This window comes from Ranitomeya imitator, chromosome 8 (genome assembly GCF_032444005.1).
Source record: "Ranitomeya imitator isolate aRanImi1 chromosome 8, aRanImi1.pri, whole genome shotgun sequence".
In the NCBI taxonomy this organism is placed as follows: domain Eukaryota; kingdom Metazoa; phylum Chordata; class Amphibia; order Anura; family Dendrobatidae; genus Ranitomeya; species Ranitomeya imitator.
Window position 1 is genome coordinate 184068689 of NC_091289.1, and position 24465 is coordinate 184093153.

At 45.1% G+C, this 24465-nt stretch overlaps 1 protein-coding gene across 1 annotated transcript in view; it reads left to right on the top strand.

Annotated features, from left to right (window-relative positions):
* The first annotated feature begins 22228 nt into the window (after nt 1-22228).
* The window catches only part of PRKAA2 (protein kinase AMP-activated catalytic subunit alpha 2), a 35676-nt gene continuing 33439 nt past the window's right edge, over nt 22229-24465 (top strand). The window contains exon 1 of the mRNA XM_069738094.1: nt 22229-22396. Coding sequence (XP_069594195.1) covers nt 22303-22396 — 94 coding nt within the window. The 5' untranslated portion in view covers nt 22229-22302. The remainder of the gene's footprint in view (nt 22397-24465) is intronic.

Genomic DNA, 24465 nt, shown 5'->3' on the forward strand with positions numbered 1-24465 from the left:
TGTGTTAATATACTCAGCTACCGCCATTTTCTCCGGGATCTAGCACCGTTTTGCGCCTCTTCTCAGCAAGGTTGTCAGTGTTCAGACTCTGCGGCTCAGGCATAGAGCATGGAGTGAGTGTCTTTTACAATAATAGCCTACGGAGGCGAGTTCAGACTAAACTTGCATTGTAAAAGCCACTGCCGAATCATGCAGAGGATCGGTCATCAATGCTAAAGCAGTGGACAACCCCTTTAATTTACTTTATTATAGCATCCAAAGTATTTATTTGGCTTAATGATACAAAATGCTCCCGTGTCCGTATTTTACTGTTACAGGCATGTTGTAGCGCCCCCTGCTGTTCTTTTAATTCACACCCAGAACTGTCATCTTATGTGTCTGTCGCTGGTGAGAAGATATTTCTCAGGATTTCTGCTGCTTTCCTGCTGTCCCTATATTATCAGCCCTTCTTATCTTGATTTACTCTGTTCTGCTGCCATCTTTGTTTCTTCGGACCCTATCCCTTCCATTTTATTAATAATAATGACTCTTCTCCCACATTGTGACACTCCTACTGCCCCAGCCCTATCCCTATGCCCATCCATAGCTACTGATACTGCCATCTAGTGGTTAGAAGCGGTACTGCAGTTTTTCACATATTTAATAACACTGCTAATTAACATTATGTTATATGTCTAAGATAATCCAGCTCCATTCAACTCCTAGTGGCCGCAGAGCAGAATACGTCCCCATATCTGGTGCTCATTGGGGGTCCCAGGAACTGATCTGTAGGTGGCCCCCTACCATGTTTAGCCTGGAATACCAATATTCTGGGGTCCAACCACTAGGATTGCAGTTTTTGTTTGCAGCCTGCTTGCTTAGGAACAAGGAGGCTAGAAACGCATTGTGCGGGGGAAAAGAGGGCAACAGTGCAGTCTCTCCATTCGCAGGAACTTTTGGGGTCCCAGCGGTCAGCCCCCAACGATCTCTACTTGACGGCACATCACTTACTTGCCATTTTAATGCTTTCTGGACTTTTCCAGGTTACATACAAGGAAAAGGAACAGGACACTTTTTTTATATATAAGAATTGGACCCCAAAAGGCGGACCCCCATGTGTTTTCTTTTGCATTTATTCTTGTGGCTCAGATGATTTTTGATGACTTTGGACTTCAGGTGGAATCATATAAAGTAAAATGTGACATGAAACAAGACAGAATAAACACATTAGTGGTACGCAGCGGCGCGAGCCCCTCCGGACCCCCAGGGTCTCAGTTACACCAGGGATCTGTACAGGAGCCGCGCAGTCTGTGGCTGCATTAAGACCCCGGTAACCTGAGCGCGGAGCCGGCTCCTTATGACCTCACTGTCACAAGTAAATGCCAAGATGACATCCCGAGCTCGCGCCCTTGGATTCGGGAGACCTAGCTCAGCTTTATCCACGTCTACGAAGGACGTCCGCAGAGAATACATAAAAGGTTTAGGATCGGGAGATTTAGGAACCAGACTGTGAGCTTTACCAGACCTTATCTCCAGAAAGTCAACCTCAGTGGTGAGAAACCTGGGTCTATCCAGTCCATCAATCTCAGATCTAGTGACATTCTCGAAAGCTTTAGGTTAAATTGACGTTTTATGGAACCAGCCCCCCTGTGTCGGCTTATGGAATATATAGGGGCAAGAAGAGGACAGATCAGGTCATAGCAATAGACTATTGTAATGTGAAACTGTGGCTGCTGCAGCCACCACTAGGGGGAGCTCATCGTATACACATTCATTACTGAGGAGTATTGGTGTAAAATTAGCATGCAGTGAGCTCCCCCTAGTGGTGGAGCACATCCCATCCTTTATTATTTATAGGCTATGTAAATCTTTACACATAATGTTTTCTTATTGATTCTTTGGTTACTAAATGTGAAATAAATCAGCTTCTGAAATAGTTTTCAATAAACATTTCCTTTATATTGCAGCAGCTCTGTGTTCACTTACATCCATCAACTTGCTGTGAAATCTGGAAAAAAAAAAGATACAAATGTGCCCAGAGCTCCTACTGCTGGTTTTTACAGCACTCTCTGCTCTTCCCCTTCTCTCAGGAGTAGAGATGGCAGCTGTGAGGGGGTGGTACAGAGAGGAGAGAGGGGAAAGTATCTAAAGTCTTATGGAGGGCAGAGAAAACAGGCTATAGGTAATAGGAAAAGTACATGGAGAGCAAATAAGTGCGGAACTGGAGCTGTGTTGATACATGACAGCGGCAGCCTGGATACCTCCCTTCCAGCCTGTATTACTGAGAGAGACACTCCCACAGAGGAAAAATCGGAACCTTGATCAGGCTGTAAAGTGCATATCAGGGAGTGTGAAAATTAATGAAAGAAGATTGCAGTCTGATACTTAGTAGTGTCCACTGACACATACCTCTAACATTATCATCCAACGCCGTTTAAGGGCAGCTCGGGCTGCTGTACGCTGCCTGAGTTTTCAGGAAGTAGGGCACCTTGTTATCATGTGATTTTCCAGGAGTTTGCCTTGTCTTCTCCTTGACTCTGCTCCAGCAAGGTGTGTAATTATCTTCATGGCCGCTACTGTCTGGAATCCAGTAACCTGCTGCTTACAAGCTCAGTCCTGTTACTCCTAATTGCACTCTCAGCTCTGCTGTGTCAAGTTACAAGTTAACAAACTCGTGTCGGCTATCTAGGTGCCAGTTAATCAACTCTTTTCATCTATTGCTATCTGCTTCCAGTATACAGCTCCCTCCAGATATCCCTGCTTGTGCTGCATTCTCAACTCTGCTGTGCCAAGTTGCATGTTTACAAACTCATCTCTGCTATCAAGGTACTTGATAATATCTTTGGTTCTGTAATTCTGGTGCCATTCCTGTGTGTAACTGCAGCCTGCTGGGAGATTCCAGGTCACTTATATACAGTCATGGGCAAAAGTGTTGGCACCCTTGAAATTGTTCCAGAAAATGAAGTAGTTCTCGCAGAATATTATTGCAATTCCCCACGTTTTGTTATACACAGGTTTATTTCCTTTGTGTGCATTGGAACAACACATCCAAAATAGAATAAAAGGCAAACTGGACATTATTTCACATAAACCCAAAAAAATGGGCCGGACAAAATTGTCGGCACTCTCAACTTAATATTTGGTTGCACACCCATTGGAATGAATAACCGCAGTCAATCGCTTCCTATAACCATCCACAAGCTTCTTACGCCTCTCAACTGGGATTTTGGACCACTCTTCTTTTGCAAACTGCTCCCAGTCGCTCATATGTGAAGGCATCTTCTTCCAACAGCGATTTTAAGATCTCTCCACAGGTGATCAATGGGACTTAGATCCGGACTCATTGCTGCCACTTCAGAACTCTCCAGCGCTTTGTTTTCATCCATTTCCTGAAGTATGTTTGGGGTTATTGTCCTAGTGGAAGACCCATGATCTATTACACAAACCCAGCTTTCTGACACACTTTGGTAATCTTCAGATTTCATCATGCCTTGTACAGAGGCAGCAAAACAACTCCAAAACATTTCTGAACCTCCACCATATTTGACTGTAGGTACTTTGTTCTTTTCTTTGTAGGCCTGATTTCATTTTCAATAACAGTAGAATCATGTGCTTTACCAAAAACCTCTATCTTGGTCTCATCTGCCCACAAGACGCTTTCCTAGAAGGATTTTGGCTTACATATATTTTGGCAAACTGCAGTCTGGCTTTTTATGTCTCTGTGTCAGCAGTGGGTCCTCTGGGGTCTCCTTCCATTTCATTAAAATGTGGACAGATAGTTCATGCTGACAGTGATGCACCCTGAGCCTGCAGGACAGCTTGAATTTCTTTGAAGTTGATTGGGGCTCATCCACTGAGGCATTAGTAATGTGTACAGTATGGCAACAGTATCTGTATTCACCATATAACAGTATTAGTGATGAGTACAGCGTGGCAGTATTATCTACCGTATATAAATGGTATGAGGCATTAGTTATGTGTACAGTATGGCAGCAGTATCTGTATTCACCATATAACAGTATTAGTGATGAGTACAGCGTGGCAGTATTATCTACCGTATATAAATGGTATGAGGCATTAGTTATGTGTACAGTATGGCAGCAGTATCTGTATTCACCATATAACAGTATTAGTGATGAGTACAGCGTGGCAGTATTATCTACTGTATATAAATGGTATGAGGCATTAGTTATGTGTTCAGTATGGCAACAGTATCTGTATTCACCATATAACAGTATTAGTGATGAGTACAGCGTGGCAGTATTATCTACAGTATATAAATGGTATGCGGCATTAGTTATGTGTACAGTATAGCAGCATTATCTATGGTATGTAAATGATATGAGGCATTAGTAATGTGTACAGTATGGCTACAGTATCTGTATTCACCATATAACAGTATTAGTGATGAGTACAGCATGGCAGTATTATCTACGGTATATAAATGGTATGAGGCATTAGTTATGTGTACAGTATGGCAACAGTATCTGTATTAACCATATAACAGTATTAGTGATGAGTACAGAGTAGCAGCATTATCTACGGTATAAATGGTATGAGGCATTATTTATGTGTACAGTATGGCAGCATTATCTACGGTATATAAATGATATGAGGCATTAGCAATGTGTACAGTATTGCAGCAGCATCTGTATTTACTATGTAACAGTATTAGTGATGAGTACAGAGTGGCAGTATTATCTACAGTATATCAATGGTATGAGACATTAGTAATGTGTGCAGTATGGCAGCAGAATCTATATTCACCATATAACAATATTAGTTATTAGTGATGAGTGAATAGTCTCATTGCTCGGGTTTTCCAGAGCATGCTTGGGTGACCTCCGTGTATTTTTTTTAGTGCTCGGAGATTTAGTTTTCCTTGCAGCAGCTGAATGATTTACATCTGTTAGCCAGCTTGATTACATGTGGGGATTCCGTAGAAACCAGGCAACCCCCACATGTACTCAGGCTGGCTAGTAGCCGTAAATCATTCAGCTGTGGCAAGGAAAACTAAATCTCCGAACACTAACAAATACTCGGAGACCACCCGAGCAACGAGTACACTTGCTCATCACTATTAGTTATGTGTACAGTATGGCCGTATTATCTACAGTATATAAATTGTATGAGGCATTAGTTATATGTACAGTATGGCAGCAGTGTCTGTATTCACCATATAACAGTATTAGTAATGAGTACAGAGTGGAAGCATTATCTATGGTATATATATGGTATGAGGCATTAGTAATGTGTACAGTATGGCAGCAGTATCTGTATTCACTATATAACAGTATTATTCATGAGTACAGAATGGCAGCATTATCTATAGTATATAATTGATATGAGGCATTAGTAATGTGGACAGTATGGCAGCATTATCTACGGTATATAAATGGTATGAGGCATTAGTTATGTGTACAGTATGGCAACAGCATCTTTATTCACCATATAACAGTATTAGTGATGAGTACAGAGTGGCAGTATTATCTACAGTATATAAATGGTATGAGGCATTAGTTATGTGTACAGTAAGGAGGCAGTATCTGTATTCACCATATAACAGTATTAGTGATGAGTACAGAGTGGCAGTATTATCTACAGTATATAAATGGTATGAGGCATTAGTTATGTGTACAGTATGGAGGCAGTATCTGTATTCACCATATAACAGTATTAGTGATGAGTACAGAGTGGCAGTATTATCTACAGTATATAAATGGTATGAGGCATTAGTTATGTGTACAGTATGGCAACAGCATCTGTATTCACCATATAACAGTATTAGTGATGAGTACAGAGTGGCAGTATTATCTACAGTATATAAATGGTATGAGGCATTAGTTATGTGTACAGTATGGCAACAGCATCTGTATTCACCATATAACAGTATTAGTGATGAGTACAGCGTGGCAGTATTATCTACAGTATATAAATGGTATGAGGCATTAGTTATGTGTACAGTAAGGAGGCAGTATCTGTATTCACCATATAACAGTATTAGTGATGAGTACAGAGTGGCAGTATTATCTACAGTATATAAATGGTATGAGGCATTGGTTATGTGTACAGTATGGCAACAGCATCTGTATTCACCATATAACAGTATTAGTGATGAGTACAGAGTGGCAGTATTATCTACAGTATATAAATGGTATGAGGCATTAGTTATGTGTACAGTAAGGCAGCAGTATCTGTATTCACCATATAACAGTATTAGTGATGAGCACAGAGTGGCAGTATTATCTACAGTATATAAATGGTATGAGGCATTGGTTATGGGTACAGTAAGGAGGCAGTATCTGTATTCACCATATAACAGTATTAGTGATGAGTACAGAGTGGCAGTATTATCTACAGTATATAAATGGTATGAGGCATTAGTTATGTGTACAGTATGGAGGCAGTATCTGTATTCACCATATAACAGTATTAGTGATGAGTACAGAGTGGCAGTATTATCTACAGTATATAAATGGTATGAGGCATTAGTTATGTGTACAGTATGGAGGCAGTATCTGTATTCACCATATAACAGTATTAGTGATGAGTACAGAGTGGCAGTATTATCTACAGTATATAAATGGTATGAGGCATTAGTTATGTGTACAGTAAGGAGGCAGTATCTGTATTCACCATATAACAGTATTAGTGATGAGTACAGAGTGGCAGTATTATCTACAGTATATAAATGGTATGAGGCATTAGTTATGTGTACAGTATGGAGGCAGTATCTGTATTCACCATATAACAGTATTAGTGATGAGTACAGAGTGGCAGTATTATCTACAGTATATAAATGGTATGAGGCATTGGTTATGTGTACAGTATGGCAACAGCATCTGTATTCACCATATAACAGTATTAGTGATGAGTACAGAGTGGCAGTATTATCTACAGTATATAAATGGTATGAGGCATTAGTTATGTGTACAGTATGGAGGCAGTATCTGTATTCACCATATAACAGTATTAGTGATGAGTACAGAGTGGCAGTATTATCTACAGTATATAAATGGTATGAGGCATTAGTTATGTGTACAGTGTATGGTAACAGCATCTTTATTCACCATATAACAGTATTAGTGATAAGTACAGAGTGGCAGTATTATCTACAGTATATAAATGGTATGAGGCATTGGTTATGTGTACAGTATGGCAGCAGTATCTGTATTCACCATATAACAGTATTAGTGATGAGCACAGAGTGGCAGTATTATCTACAGTATATAAATGGTATGAGGCATTAGTTATGTGTACAGTGTATGGTAACAGCATCTTTATTCACCATATAACAGTATTAGTGATAAGTACAGAGTGGCAGTATTATCTACAGTATATAAATGGTATGAGGCATTAGTTATGTGTACAGTATAGCAGCAGTATCTGTATTCACCATATAACAGTATTAGTGATGAGTACAGCGTGGCAGCATTATTTATGTACACGGTATGGAAGTATTGGTTCCGAGTACAGTATGGTAACATTATTAGTATAAACAGTAAGGCAGCATTAATTATGAGTACAGTATGGCAGCATTGCCAGCTTACACTGTATGGCAGCATTAGTTCTGTAATTCTGGGACAGCCATACCCTCCACCTCCATGAGATCGCTGCTCGGGAATCTTTAATATTGCTGGTGTCTCAGCTACTCAGACATTTTCCTGGGCCTAGTAAATATTTGTGTGCGGTCTCGGCTTCTGATGTGCGACGGATCCAGATAAAACATTTTTGGTGGCATGTGAAGACTTTATGAGGTGACACTGGCATTTACTAGAAATGTTTCTATTCCCTCAATCCAAAAGACCCGAAGGATTTATTACTCCTTCATCATCGACAGGGCTGCAAATGGCAGAGGGCAATAATGGCTCCTCACACTGCGGAGATGCTCAACTTAAATCATTCACCACCAGGAATGAGAGAAGGGGCTTGTACCTGGGAAAACGAGTCATGGAAATAGTGATCGCCCCAAGCCGCCACCACCACTCCGGGCTTCACTGATAGCTGTGTTTTTACACCTGCGTCTTTTCCTCCGTCCGCGCCTCGCCTTCGCCTAACATGACATTTCTTCTTTTAATCAGCGTCGAAAGCGTTTAGTAAGTTAAGTTGTGGAAGGATTTATTGGAATATTTACACAAGTTTTCTGTTTCAGGCTCATTTCTGCCACCTCTCATAGTTCTACCGCCATTTCTAGGAAAGCAGGGTGATAACCAACATAGTCTGCCCCCGGCGGGGTAGTGATGGCGGCCATGTCTCTGGTTTATGTTTTATTTATAAAAACAAAACAATATTTATGCATCTTATGTTTTCTTTAACGCTTTTTCTTCCCCATTTTGAGATTCTTTCTCTCAGTCCTTTATTGTTTCATTCTCGGTTCTTCTGTTCTTGCTACAATAGAGATCAATCTTCCCTGCACTGACTTTCTTTTCAGTTTTGAGATAAACAATAATTTTTATTTCTGCCTTTTGTTTTTTTCCATCCCCTTCATCCAAGAGCCTTAATTTTTACCTTTTTTGCATTGGCATCACCATTTGATGGTGGAATTATTTTTGCAATAAAATGGATACAAAAATAATTCTGACACCATTTTTGGGGGGTTTTGTTTTACGTTTTATAATTGTTCATTGCGTTATAAAAAAAAAAAGCCAAACCTTGTATCACTGTCCAAATATTTCTGGACCCTTAGGTCCAGCAATATGATACAACACATAATACTCAAAAGTGATGACTTTCTATGTCAAAATGTTTAATTGATCTGTAATGTAACTTCAATAGGATATTGTCATTTTTACCTAGTATTGCAGATAAATTATACCCCCCCAAGTGTCTTCTGGAAACACTCACTGCTTAGTGTATGAGCCGAAGCCTCCGCACACAGCGATACGTCCTTATAGGAGAGGTGCCGATCTCATGGATGAAGCCGCAGGGGTTTCCAGGCTGCTGTTTCATTTTCGCCTTTCCCAAATTGAGTTGCATTAAACTAATTCTCTTCAAAAGACACATTCAAAGTGATGGAAATATTTACGGCATGATGTAGGCCGGTTTTATTTTCATTTTTGCCTCGGAATTAAACAAGCGGGACACGTGAAAGGTCTTATTCATGAGTGTTTGGGCTCCAATCCATAAAAATATTGAGTTTAGTGAACAGAAAAGGCAAATTTGCTCTTTCCACAGAGGAATTTGTTTGAACTTCTCTGTTTTTCTACGAGTAAGAAGATTAACCTCAGAAATGTGTCAGAATGATGTAAAATATTAGAGTATGTAAATACCTAGATTCTGTAACCAAAAAGCTTTCCACCTGAATTTTTTTTCTTGTTTTATGCCTAACATAGCACTTAGGTACATTACCTTCCATAATAAATTTGTATGTGACCATTACAGCGCACTCCCAACAGACAGAAAACCCGCTGCATTTTATGGTACGAGTGTTGGGCATCTTAAGTTTAGGAGTCCCACTGACACACTGCGGGGAATATCTGCAGTGTAAATCGTCTGCTGATGATGATTTGATGTTATCACAGATTACACTCTTCGTATTCCATAAAATGCGTTTTTTAACTGCGTCATTTGCATAATGATATCCACAGCGGATTTCACTGGAGCATTTCCGCAACGGTAAGGCTATGTGCACACATACATATAATCGTCCTCTGCGGATTTTTCTGCAGCGGATTTGATAAATCTGCAGGGCAAAAATGCTGCGTTTTTGCTGCAGATTTATCGCGGATTTACCGCGGTTTTTGTGCGGATTTCACTGCGGTTTTACACCTGCAGTTTTCTATTGGAGCAGGTGTAATACCGCTGCGGAATCTGCAAAAAGTGACATGCTGCGGAATGTAAACCGCTGCGTTTCCACGCGTTTTTTTCTGCAGCATGGGCACAGCGTTTTCTGTTTCCCATAGGTTTACATTTTAATGTAAACTCATGGGAAACTACGGCGGATCCGCAGCAAAATCCGCATCGTGTGCACATAGCCTAAGGGTTTTAGAGTGCGTAGATTCTACTTTATCAATATGCAGCCTATTTGTGATTGATGTTGTTGTCGACACATAATGTGGGACGTTCTGAGACATTGTGCCTGTTCCAAATTTAATTGTAAAATCCAAAAACGTGCACGGAGGAGCCACGCTGATACGCTGAGCATCAAGGCAGATCTCTCTTTATTACATCATCAGTCACTCATATTTATAGACATTTCTTGGACTTTTTTTTAGCAATATAATTGGCTCAGATTATCTCTAAATTTGTGCTTGCATTAGCATACATATATCTCATTGGATAAGGGAAATACTGTTGACACCCAGCTTTTGGTCTAGGCGTTGCTCTATTCTTTGTTTTGTTTCTTTCCCATGTTTTCTAAAAGTCCGTTAGACAAAGAAATTCCCAAGAACCCCCTTATCTCAAAACACACATACTGCCTCAAACTCCATAGTGAAAAGCAGAATAGATCAATATAAGGGTATGTGCACATGTCAGGATTTTCTAGCAGAAATTTCCTGACCGCTCACGTGACCAATCACAAGCCGCGACGTCAGCCGCGACGTCATCAAAGGTCCTAAACTCCTCATTCTTAGGAACGGAGGCTGCCGGTTACAGCGGTAAGGTCCAGGGGCGCCGGAAAGGTGAGTATATCCATATTTTTTATTTTAATTCTTTATTTTTTACATGAATATGGATCCCAGGGCCTGAAGGAGAGGAAACTCTCCTTCAGATCCTGGGAACCATCCAGGGATACCTTCCGATACTTGTGTCCCATTGACTTGTATTGGTATCGGTGATATCCGATATTTTTCGGGTATCGGCCGATACTATCCGATACCGATACTTTCAAGTATCGGACGGTATCGTTCAACACTAGTAGTAAACTGTACGTTGGAAAAAAAAACGCAGCGTTTTTTTTTTTCCAATGTAAGACATACCCCGAAAGTAAGACATAGTGGGACTTTTGAGTGGTAAAAGAATGCAAGACACTGTCTTACTTTCGGGGAAACACGGTAGTAGTAGAAATTCACCGCACACTCTTGTTTGTCAGTTTGCAAGTGTGTTTTCACACGCTTGCAAACTGACAAACAAGAGTGTGCGGTGAATTTCTATTACTACATTCATGTGCTGGGCAGGCAGCATCCAATAGTTGGTTATCATAAATATCATTTATCCAGTCCACATGTTTTTTCGCTGTGACGATGGGTAATAGCGATCCTAATCCCACTGCTACTTGATCGCTAGCTTTGAACCCGTCTGGCATCTTTTGGGACTCCAATAGCGCCAATCTACACGTGTGGGTTGAAAGGAGTCGGAATACTGGTGTCTCTAGATTTCCGCTGCATATTCGTGGAGCTTGTCTGTATCTGAAGTCACAATCTGGAGTGGCATCAAGAATTTAACAATAGCACATGTACCCTCCCATCCCACTGGCAATACTGGAGAAAAGACACTATTTCCCCACATCCACCAGTTAGCCCTAGGTACTGTCTGATTCAGGAGGGCATGGCCTCGTACCAAATTAGTGGTGGTGGCAGGGGTGGATTAAGGGTAGCCAGGGCCCCGGGCTGTTCAGACACTGTGGGCCCCCTGGTCATGTGACAGGGGGGTCATGTGATGGGGGGGGGGTCATGTGACTGGGGCGGGGGGGGGGGGTCATGTGACTGGGGCGGGTCATGTGACTGGGGCGGGGGGGGGGGGTCATGTGACTGGGGCGGGGGGGGGTCATGTGACTGGGGCGGGGGGGGGGGGTCATGTGACTGGGGCGGGGGGGGGGGGTCATGTGACTGGGGGGGGGTCATGTGACTGGGGCGGGGGGGGTCATGTGACTGGGGCGGGGGGGGTCATGTGACTGGGGCGGGGGGGGGTTCATGTGACTGGGGCGGGGGGGGTCATGTGACTGGGGCGGGGGGGGTCATGTGACTGGGGCGGGGGGGTCATGTGACTGGGGCGGGGGGTCATGTGACTGGGGCGGGGGGGGGTCATGTGACTGGGGCGGGGGGGGGGGGGTCATGTGACTGGGGCGGGGGGGGGGGGGTCATGTGACTGGGGCGGGGGGGGGGGGTCATGTGACTGGGGCGGGGGGGGGGGGTCATGTGACTGGGGCGGGGGGGGGGTCATGTGACTGGGGCGGGGGGGGGGGTCATGTGACTGGGGCGGGGGGGGGGTCATGTGACTGGGGCGGGGGGGGTCATGTGACTGGGGCGGGGGGGGGGGTCATGTGACTGGGGCGGGGGGGGGGTCATGTGACTGGGGCGGGGGGGGGGTCATGTGACTGGGGCGGGGGGGGGGTCATGTGACTGGGGCGGGGGGGGGGTCATGTGACTGGGGCGGGGGGGGGGGTCATGTGACTGGGGCGGGGGGGGGTCATGTGACTGGGGCGGGGGGGGGTCATGTGACTGGGGCGGGGGGGGGGGGTCATGTGACTGGGGCGGGGGGGGGTCATGTGACTGGGGCGGGGGGGGTCATGTGACTGGGGCGGGGGGGGGGGTCATGTGACTGGGGCGGGGGGGGGGTCATGTGACTGGGGCGGGGGGGGTTCATGTGACTGTGGCGGGGGGTTCATGTGACTGGGGCGGGGGGGGGGTCATGTGACTGGGGCGGGGGGGGGGTCATGTGACTGGGGCGGGGGGGGGGGGTCATGTGACTGGGGCGGGGGGGGGGGTCATGTGACTGGGGCGGGGGGGGGGGGTCATGTGACTGGGGCGGGGGGGGGGTCATGTGACTGGGGCGGGGGGGGGGGTCATGTGACTGGGGCGGGGGGGGGTCATGTGACTGGGGCGGGGGGGGGGGGTCATGTGACTGGGGCGGGGGGGGTCATGTGACAGGGGGTCATGATATGCCTGAACCAGATTATTCCAGAAAAATGGTCGGGCCCTACTGTACTGTAACCTATTAAATATTTGTTAAAATATGCAATACAATTTAGGTATATTTTGATTTATTTTTCAATTTTTAAAATGACCAATATCACATACAAGGAACAAATACCACCGCACCATGTCAAGACCACATATTACCACCACTTGGTGACCAAATAGCACATACAAGGGACAAATACCGCAACACCATTTCCAGACTACATATCTGGTATACATATCTAGTATACAGTCACTACTATCACAGTAGTGACTGTATACTACAATACTGATCAGTAATAAAAAAAACCAAAACACAATACTATCACCATAAGTGCCACTATTCACAGGAGATCTGTACCTAGTATGCAGTGTCTTGTGTAGAGGTTATACAGCGATCACTGGTGACAGTATACACAGGACCTCTATATATAGTATACAGTGTATAGTGTCAGTGTATAGGTAACACTGACTCACCAGTGACGTCTCTAGGTGAAGTCCTTCATCTTTCATCCAGCACAGACCGCCATCATTTCTTCCAGCCAGGGCTCGTTTCTGCAGGAAATAACACAGTTATCTCAAGGTCCGATTGCAGAACACATGACTTAATTTTTCCTAATTTCTACATTACACCACATGAAGAAAAAAAGGCGATATAGTATCACTCTGCACAGTAACAGGACCCCCCCCAATTTAAAACAGTATACTCAAAAATTAAAATAAATACATCACTGCAGTAATAATATCCCTTAATTAGCCCCTATGGTAGTAATATTCCCCATCCTTGCCCCGTGTGTCTCATTCCTGGCTCCTGCAATATGTTCTCGCATCCTGCCCTCATGAGTATCCATTCTGCCCCATATGATCTCCCCATCCTACCCCATCTGTCTCCATCGTATCCATCCTGCCCCATAATCCAATCCTGCCCCATGTCTTTCATTCTACCCCGTGTCTCCAATCATGCCCCGTATCTACATTCTGCCCATGCCTCCAGTCCTGCCCCAGTGTGTCCAGCAATCTGCCCCAGTGTGTCCAGCATATTACCCCTAGTGTGTCCAGCAATCTGCCCCAGTATGTCCAGCATATTGCCCCAGTGTGTCCAGCATATTGCCCCCAGTGTGTCCAGCAATCTGCCCCAGTATGTCCAGCATATTGTGTTGTGAATTCTGTGGCTGAATTCACTCCTGTGGTCACAAGTGGTACTGCAGCTTCTGAGCTTCCTCCCTCAGGTGTTCTGGTGAGCTCGTTAACTGCTTCATTACTTAACTCCGCCTGATGCTGCTATCCTTGCTCCTTGTCAATGTTTCAGTGTTGGATCTGAGCTTCTCCTGATTGTTCCTGTGACCTGCTGCTCTGTATAGCTAAGTGCTTTTTGCTTTTTTGTTGCTTTTTTTCTGTCCAGCTTGTCTTTTGTTTTGCTGGAAGCTCTGAGACGCAAAGGGTGTACCGCCGTGCCGTTAGTTCGACACGGTGGGTTTTTTTTGCCCCCTTTGCGTGGTTTTGCTTTAGGGTTTTTTGTAGACTGCAAAGTTCGCTTTACTGTCCTCGCTCTGTCCTAGAATATCGGGCCCCAGTTTGCTGAATCTATTTCATCCCTACGTTTTGTCTTTTCATCTTACTCACAGTCATTATATGTGGGGGGCTGCCTTTTCCTTTGGGGAATTTCTCTGGGGCAAGTCAGGCCTATTTTTCTATCTTCAGGCTAGCTAGTTTCTTAGGCTGTGCCGAGTTGCCTAGGTAGTTGTTAGGCGCAATCCACAGCCGCTTTTAGTTGTGTTTAGGATAGGATCAGGTGTGCAGTCTACAGAGTTTCCACGTCTCAGAGCTCGTTCTTGTATTTTTGGGTATTTGTCAGATCACTGTGTGCGCTCTGATCGCTAAGCACACTGTGTTTCTGGATTGCCTTCATAACACCTGTCATTAGCAAACATAACAGTACAAGGAGCCTAACTAATGATTCTCAATAGAGGGAAAGAAAAAGTTCTGACATCATTTTTTTTTTTTTTTCTGCTCTGTGTTCACTTTTTTTTTTTTTCCCCTAGACATTTGGGTGATTCTGGACACAGGTGTGGACATGGATATTCAGGGTCTGTGCTCTTCAATGGATAATCTCGTTATAAATGTACAAAAAATTCAAGATACTATTGATCAGAAATCTATGTTAGAACCAAGAATTCCTATTCCTGATTTGTTTTTTGGAGATAGAACTAAGTTTCTAAGTTTCAAAAATAATTGTAAGCTATTTCTGGCCTTGAAACCTCATTCTTCTGGTAATCCTATTCAACAGGTTTTGATTATTATTTCTTTTTTGCGCGGCGACCCTCAAGACTGGGCATTTTCTCTTGCGCCAGGAGACCCTGCATTGAGTAGTGTCGATGCGTTTTTCCTGGCGCTCGGATTGCTGTACGATGAGCCTAATTCAGTGGATCAGGCTGAGAAAAATTTGCTGGCTTTGTGCCAGGGTCAGGATGATATAGAAGTATATTGTCAGAAATTTAGGAAATGGTCAGTACTCACTCAGTGGAATGAATCTGCGCTGGCAGCTTTGTTCAGAAAGGGTCTCTCTGAGGCTCTTAAGGATGTCATGGTGGGATTTCCTATGCCTGCTGGTTTGAATGAGTCTTTGTCTTTGGCCATTCAGATCGGTCGACGCTTGCGCGAGCGTAAATCTGTGCACCATTTGGCGGTACTGCCTGAGGTTAAACCTGAGCCTATGCAGTGCGATAGGACTATGACTAGAGTTGAACGGCAGGAATACAGACATCTGAATGGTCTGTGTTTCTACTGTGGTGATTCCACTCATGCTATTTCTGATTGTCCTAAGCGCACTAAGCGGTCCGCTAGGTCTGCCGTCATTGGTACTGTACAGTCCAAATTCCTTCTGTCCATTACCTTGATATGCTCTTTGTCGTCGTTTTCTGTCATGGCGTTTGTGGATTCGGGCGCTGCCCTGAATCTGATGGATTTGGATTATGCTAAACGTTGTGGGTTTTTCTTGGAGCCTTTGCGGTGTCCTATTCCATTGAGAGGAATTGATGCTACACCTTTGGCCAAGAATAAACCTCAATACTGGGCCCAGCTGACCATGTACATGGCTCCTGCACATCAGGAAGTTATTCACTTTCTGGTGTTGCATAATCTGCATGATGTGGTCGTGTTGGGGTTGCCATGGCTACAAACCCATAATCCAGTATTGGATTGGAATTCCATGTCGGTATCCAGCTGGGGTTGTCAGGGGGTACATGGTGATGTTCCATTTTTGTCGATTTCGTCATCCACCCCTTCTGAGGTCCCAGAGTTCTTGTCTGATTATCAGGATGTATTTGAAGAGCCCAAGTCTGATGCCCTACCTCCGCATAGGAATTGTGATTGTGCTATCAATTTGATTCCTGGTAGTAAATTCCCTAAGGGTCGTTTATTTAATTTGTCCGTGCCTGAACACGCCGCTATGCGCAGTTATGTGAAGGAATCCCTGGAGAAGGGACATATTCGCCCATCGTCATCACCACTGGGAGCAGGGTTCTTCTTTGTAGCCAAGAAGGATGGTTCGCTGAGACCGTGTATTGATTACCGCCTTCTTAATAAGATCACTGTTAAATTTCAGTACCCCTTGCCATTGTTATCTGACTTGTTTGCTCGGATTAAGGGGGCTAGTTGGTTCACTAAGATAGATCTTCGTGGTGCGTATAATCTGGTGAGAATCAGGCAAGGAGATGAATGGAAAACTGCATTCAATACGCCCGAGGGTCATTTTGAGTATCTAGTGATGCCGTTCGGACTTGCCAATGCTCCATCTGTGTTTCAGTCTTTTAAGCATGACATCTTCCGTGAGTATCTGGATAAATTCCTGATTGTTTACTTGGATGACATTTTGATCTTCTCAGATGATTGGGAGTCTCATGTGAAGCAGGTCAGAATGGTTTTTCAGGTCCTGCGTGCTAACTCTTTGTTTGTGAAGGGATCAAAGTGTCTCTTCGGTGTGCAGAAAGTTTCATTTTTGGGGTTCATCTTTACTCCTTCTACTATCGAGATGGATCCAGTTAAGGTCCAAGCCATCCAGGATTGGATTCAGCCGACATCTCTGAAAAGTCTGCAAAAGTTCCTGGGCTTTGCTAATTTTTATCGTCGCTTCATCTGTAATTTTTCTAGCATTGCCAAACCATTGACCGATTTGACCAAGAAGGGTGCTGATTTGGTTAATTGGTCTTCTGCTGCTGTGGAAGCTTTTCAGGAGTTGAAGCGTCGTTTTTATTCTGCCCCTGTGTTGTGTCAGCCAGATGTTTCTCTTCCGTTCCAGGTCGAGGTTGATGCTTCTGAGATTGGAGCAGGGGCGGTTTTGTCACAGAGAGGTTCTGATTGCTCAGTGATGAAACCATGTGCTTTCTTTTCCAGGAAGTTTTCGCCCGCTGAGCGTAATTATGATGTGGGCAATCGAGAGTTGCTGGCCATGAAGTGGGCATTCGAGGAGTGGCGTCATTGGCTTGAAGGAGCTAAGCATCGCGTGGTGGTATTGACTGATCATAAGAACTTGACTTATCTCGAGTCTGCCAAGCGCTTGAATCCTAGACAGGCCCGTTGGTCATTATTTTTTGCCCGCTTCGACTTTGTGATTTCGTACCTTCCGGGCTCTAAAAATGTGAAGGCGGATGCTCTGTCTAGGAGTTTTGTGCCCGACTCTCCGGGTTTATCTGAGCCAGCGGGTATCCTCAAGGAAGGAGTCATTGTGTCTGCCATCTCCCCTGATTTGCGGCGGGTGCTGCAAAAATTTCAGGCGAATAAACCTGATCGTTGTCCAGCAGAGAAACTGTTCGTCCCTGATAGGTGGACTAATAAACTTATCTCTGAACTTCATTGTTCGGTGTTGGCTGGTCATCCTGGAATCTTTGGTACCAGAGAGTTAGTGGCTAGATCCTTCTGGTGGCCATCTCTGTCACGGGATGTACGTACTTTTGTGCAGTCCTGTGGGATTTGTGCTAGGGCTAAGCCCTGCTGTTCTCGTGCCAGTGGGTTGCTTTTGCCCTTGCCGGTCCCAAAGAGGCCTTGGACACATATTTCGATGGATTTCATTTCTGACCTTCCCGTTTCTCAAAAGATGTCAGTCATTTGGGTGGTCTGTGATCGCTTTTCTAAAATGGTCCATCTGGTGCCCTTGGCTAAATTGCCTTCCTCCTCTGATTTGGTACCTTTGTTCTTTCAGCATGTGGTTCGGTTGCATGGCATTCCTGAGAATATTGTTTCTGACAGAGGTTCCCAGTTTGTTTCAAGGTTTTGGCGAGCCTTTTGTGGTAGGATGGGCATTGACCTATCCTTTTCCTCGGCTTTCCATCCTCAGACTAATGGCCAGACCGAACGAACCAATCAGACCTTGGAAACATATCTGAGATGTTTTGTTTCTGCAGACCAGGATGATTGGGTGTCCTTTTTGCCGTTGGCTGAGTTCGCCCTTAATAATCGGGCCAGCTCGGCTACCTTGGTTTCTCCATTTTTTTGCAATTCTGGTTTCCATCCTCGTTTCTCTTCAGGACAGGTTGAGTCTTCGGACTGTCCTGGTGTGGATTCTGTGGTGGATAGGTTGCAGCAGATCTGGACTCAGGTAGTGGACAATTTGATCTTGTCCCAGGAGAAAGCTCAACTTTTCGCTAATCGCAGACGCCGTGTGGGTCCCCGACTTCGTGTTGGGGATCTGGTTTGGTTATCTTCTCGTCATATTCCTATGAAGGTTTCCTCTCCTAAATTTAAACCTCGTTTTATTGGTCCGTATAGGATTTCTGAGGTTCTCAATCCTGTGTCTTTTCGTTTGACCCTCCCAGACTCCTTTTCCATACATAATGTATTCCATAGGTCGTTGTTGCGGAGATACGTGGCACCTATGGTTCCATCTGTTGAGCCTCCTGCCCCGGTTTTGGTGGAGGGGGAATTGGAGTATATTGTGGAGAAGATTTTGGATTCTCGTGTTTCTAGATGGAAACTCCAGTATCTGGTTAAATGGAAGGGTTATGCTCAGGAAGATAATTCCTGGGTTTTTGCCTCTGATGTTCATGCTTCCGATCTTGTTCGTGCCTTTCATGCGGCTCATCCTGGTCGGCCTGGGGGCTCTGGTGAGGGTTCGGTGACCCCTCCTCAAGGGGGGGGTACTGTTGTGAATTCTGTGGCTGAATTCACTCCTGTGGTCACAAGTGGTACTGCAGCTTCTGAGCTTCCTCCCTCAGGTGTTCTGGTGAGCTCGTTAACTGCTTCATTACTTAACTCCGCCTGATGCTGCTATCCTTGCTCCTTGTCAATGTTTCAGTGTTGGATCTGAGCTTCTCCTGATTGTTCCTGTGACCTGCTGCTCTGTATAGCTAAGTGCTTTTTGCTTTTTTGTTGCTTTTTTTCTGTCCAGCTTGTCTTTTGTTTTGCTGGAAGCTCTGAGACGCAAAGGGTGTACCGCCGTGCCGTTAGTTCGGCACGGTGGGTTTTTTTTGCCCCCTTTGCGTGGTTTTGCTTTAGGGTTTTTTGTAGACTGCAAAGTTCGCTTTACTGTCCTCGCTCTGTCCTAGAATATCGGGCCCCACTTTGCTGAATCTATTTCATCCCTACGTTTTGTCTTTTCATCTTACTCACAGTCATTATATGTGGGGGGCTGCCTTTTCCTTTGGGGAATTTCTCTGGGGCAAGTCAGGCCTATTTTTCTATCTTCAGGCTAGCTAGTTTCTTAGGCTGTGCCGAGTTGCCTAGGTAGTTGTTAGGCGCAATCCACAGCCGCTTTTAGTTGTGTTTAGGATAGGATCAGGTGTGCAGTCTACAGAGTTTCCACGTCTCAGAGCTCGTTCTTGTATTTTTGGGTATTTGTCAGATCACTGTGTGCGCTCTGATCGCTAAGCACACTGTGTTTCTGGATTGCCTTCATAACACCTGTCATTAGCAAACATAACAATATTGCCCCAGTGTCCAGCATTGCCCACAGCATATTGTCCCAGTGTGTCCAGCAATCTGCCCCAGTGTGTCCAGCATATTACCCCCACTGTGTCAAGCATTGCCCACAGACAGTGTGCCCAGCATATTGCCCCAGTGTGTCCAGCAATCTGCCCCAGTGTGTCCAGCATATTACCCCCACTGTGTCAAGCATTGCCCAGACAGTGTGCCCAGCATATTGCCCCAGTGTGTCCAGCATTGCCTCCAGACACTGTGTCCAGCAATCTGCCCCAGTGTGTCCAGCAATCTGCCCCAGTGTGTCCAGCATATTACCCCCAGTGTGTCCAGCAATCTGCCCCAGTGTGTCCAGCATTGCCCCCAGTGTGTCCAGCAATCTGCCCCAGTCTCTCCAGCATTGCCCCAGTGTGTCCTCCAGCATTGCCCCCAGTGTGCACAGCAATCTGCCCCAGTGTCTCCAGCATTGCCCCAGTGTATCCAGCTATCATCTGCCCCAGTGTGTCCTCCGGCTCCAGCATATTGCCCCCAGTCAGACAGTGTCACTGACTGTCCAGCATTCTGGCCTGCCCGGATTGCCATTAGGTTAGCAAAAAAACAAAAAAGCAAGAGTTCTCCTCAAATGACCAGAGCTCCAGGCGACGAGCTCCCTCCAGCAGTGCGCACTCGCCAGCGACTGACAATGATGTCAGACGCCGGCAATGTGTGCGCTGCGCCTGCGGCCGACTTCAGCTGCCAGCCTCCAATTGGCTGGTGGCTGTTAACTATTGACGTGCGGGCGCGCACCCGCACGTCAATAGGAAACCGCCGCAGCGCCGGTAGGGGCCCGGTGAGCAGATGAGACGGGCCCTCACTCTGCCCACCGGGCCCATAAATGATACACCACTGGGCCCTGGGCTACCGCCCAGATTGACTCTCTTATAATCCACCTCTGGGTGGTGGTGGGACTCCAGTGCTTTAGGTCAATGGTACCAATTCCCGGGACAAGGGATAACTCCATTGGCCTTTCCATGTTTAGGGTTTATGGGGAAAAGCACCAGGAATGAGTCTTTGGAAGTATTTGGTCCCTGATATCTTTAATATAAAAGTGTCCTAATTGGTCAGTGTCCCCGGAGATATTTATGCCCATCACACATATAGTTCTGCGTCCCTAACAGAGGGGTTCTCTATCATCAGGTATAGGGGAAGACAGTTGTCAGACTTACAAGTAAGATAAGACCCTACTGTGCAGCGTTTGGACACGTAATCTGGTTGTAACAGAGTCATTCTAGCAAGGAGGCTTCTCCATTCGCTGTCAGTCTTTTCTCGGGCTACAGAAGGGTGGTAGGTCCAGTGTTCCCCCACACCGTACTCCAGGACTCACAATCAGCTGCTACCCCCACAGTAATGACTCTATACGGGTTTCGTTTCACTTCGCACTAAAGAACTAAAATAAATTAGATTTTTGATGATCTTCTAATTTAGTGAGAAGCGCCTGTATTTGATGCCAGCACATATGTAAAAGCCTGATCTATCAAAATTACTTCACCCATGCAGGAAATATACAGCGAAACAACAGCAAATCCCCAAAAAATATATCAACAGCCCAGAATCGCCATTTTACAGATGCTACGTCTCCCGCACAGAAATGAAAAGACGTAAAAACATTACCTGTACCTCAAACTGATATAAATATAAATGTCAGCGTACTACATAAACACAAGTCCATTGATGGAAAAATGAAAAAATTGTGGGAGTCCGAAGAAGACTGATCTCATTTTTTTCAGCACTAAAATGAATAAACACTCTAGAAGTTTAGTATGGCTGTAATCGCACGGACTTGGAGAATCGCGTTCTCAGATCATTTATGCTGCACAATCAACACCATAGGGAATTTAGATTGTGAGCCCCGTCGGGGACAGCGATGATAATGTGTGCAAGCTGTAAAGCGCTGCGGAATATGTTAGCGCTATATAAAAATAAAGAGTATTGTTATTATTATGACTAAAACAATGACCCTTGCAGCTATAGAGACAGAAAAATACAAAGTTATGACATTTGGAAGAAGAGGAAAAAAAAAAACGAAAGCTGAAAAATGAACATTGGTCGTGAAGGGAATCATTTAAACAAAGGGGCAAATGAAATAATGAATAATGCAAAAATTGGAAAAAAAATCTGTTGTTTTTTTTTCTACCAGAAAAAGAGTGCAAAAGCCATGATAAATGTGCCCCATAATATTCAGGAGTATTGGGGGATTATATTGGGAGCTGTCAAGGCATATGTCAGAGATAGACACTGTAACATAGGAGGACAAGTGAAGGATTTGGGGGCAGTGGGGGCACAGTGCTATCCTGGCTCCATGTTAGGAGGGGGCAGCCTGGAGCTTTGTGTTTATGTTTAGCAATAGTCAACGTCAACTCTGCCCCTTTATTAACCCTTTCCTCCCGCCGCTGCCCATTCCACCCTCTCTGCAGCTGCTCAGCCTGTCGGGTCAGACCCTGTGGCGTGTGACAAATGCCAGCCGTGGGCTGTCAGGCAGGAGCCAGCCGGGCATTCCCTCTCCCAGCTGCATTGTGGGTACAAGCAGGATGCAAAGATGGCTGAGAAGCAGAAGCACGATGGACGGGTTAAGATAGGACACTATGTCCTGGGGGACACCCTGGGCGTCGGGACCTTCGGAAAAGTGAAGAGCTGAGTGCCTTTTCCTTATTTTCTCGTCTATGGTAACGTCCTTGCTGCGCTGGGTGATCTGCAGGCAGGCTGGGCGGAGAGCAGGGAGACTTACGCTGATTGCGTAACGCTGGGCTCAGATCTGGCCGGCTCGGCGGCTGCGTAGTGAGCTCTGTGAATAGCAATTGATACATTGTAACTAGAACGCCCCGGATGCGCCGCTGCTCTTATTACCTGCGCCGGTCACTTGTTTCCTAAAAAAGGAGTAGTAATAGGGGGTGAAGGTCTTTCAGGGGGGCTATTTATACCTATATGCTCAGCAGGAGGTACTGTAATATAAAGTGCAATGCGGGCGCAGGGTTGTGGATTTATATCCTGCTGATAGGGGTGGATATGGGGTTAATTTAAATGATCAGAGGGAAGAACAGTCACAGCCTTTCTATAGGATTAATTTCATATGATTGCCTGGCATTTCATCTGTGTAGTGCCCCCCTGGTGGCAGCAGTAAAGGAAGGTTATGCTTAAAGGTGCTTTCTCAACATCATAAATGGGTAAAATTACAAAGTAACTTTTGCAATTTAGTTGTTATTAAAAATCCTTTCTGTTCTCTAAAATAGAGAAATGTTTAATTTTGTTTACAACTGGTGGCTTAGGTTACCGGCCACCGCTGCTGTCTTGTCAGGTTGGTTTCTTAGGCAAGGAGCGCAGCACTTACAAGCTCTTTCTAATGTTGCAGCATCGTAGAGCGCACACTTTGGGACGGTCCTGCACCCATGCCGCTGGTGCAAACTGTCAATCAGGAATACATCTTCTGCAAGTGGTAGAGGAGTGATCTGCTCATGAACAATAATCTTTAGATAACTTTAATTGGCAACTTTGTAACCAGCATATAGTTAACCATTTATGACCCAGAGTCAAGGCGGGCATTCTATACCTGTTTTTTTTTTCATTCTAAAGGGAATCAGTCACCGGGTATTTGCTACCTCATCTGAGAGCAGCATAATGTAGGAAAAGAGACCCTGATTCCAGTGACGTACCACTTAGTTCACTGGGTGCAGCTGTGACACAATCAAAGTTCTTAGGGTATGTGCACATGATCCGGAACCAGCATCGCTTGCAGCGCATGTTCACTGCGTCCAAAGCGCTGCTGTTTATTGAATGTAGGCGAATCTGCATGTGTTCACTGAACTGTGCAGGTTCACCGCGTCCAATACATTCTATCGGTGACATTTCTCTTGCAGAGACTCGCGTCTCTGCAAGAGAAATAAACATGCTGCGGTCTGGAGAGACGCGTCGCATGTCTGACTCCACAGGTGATCTGCAGGTGTCCGTGTACGCATAGTGGGCATGGAATTTCTTGAAATCCCATCTACTATGTTGTCACATCTCGCTACTGCGGATTGGACACTGCACAAGTACGCAGCGTCCAAACCGCAGCGTTTACTGATTGTCTGCACATACCTTAGATGTAGAATGCAGCAGAGCTGAGAAAGCTGACCCTGCCCACACCATGCTCTCTGTGTACATAGTGTATTAACAGTGAGCTGCTTATCACAGGTCAGAGGGGCAAGGTGACAGCTAGGTATGTTAATGTTTTAGTGATAAAACTTTTATTGTAAGTAACATCACACAGCTTGATAAGTGACACAAGGTTGAATTCAGTGTTTTAACCCCTACCTTATGCTGTCCTCAGATTACATAGTAAAACACAGCTGACAGATTCCTTTTAATTGTGGATTTCACAAGTAATATAATGACTATATGGCTCTATGGCACATAATAGCTTCTCCAGCACTGGCTAGCAGCAGACCCTGCATCCACCTTAGGTCATACACTAAAGCCACCTGTTTCAATAAGTTCTTGCTTTAATAAGGCGGCAGCTCGATTTAAGGGGTTAATTTGAACTAAGTGGGCTTTACCATGTAAGCTGGGAAGGGAGGGTGTTTGTCTGCATGTGGTTGGGGCACACTTGGCGTGGTTGCATAAATATCCTGGGGCTCTTCCTTTAGGAGCAGATGATTGACAGGCGATACCTACATCTGTGCTGTGACCCCAGGGACAGTAGAGGGTTTTGCTCAATTACATGTTT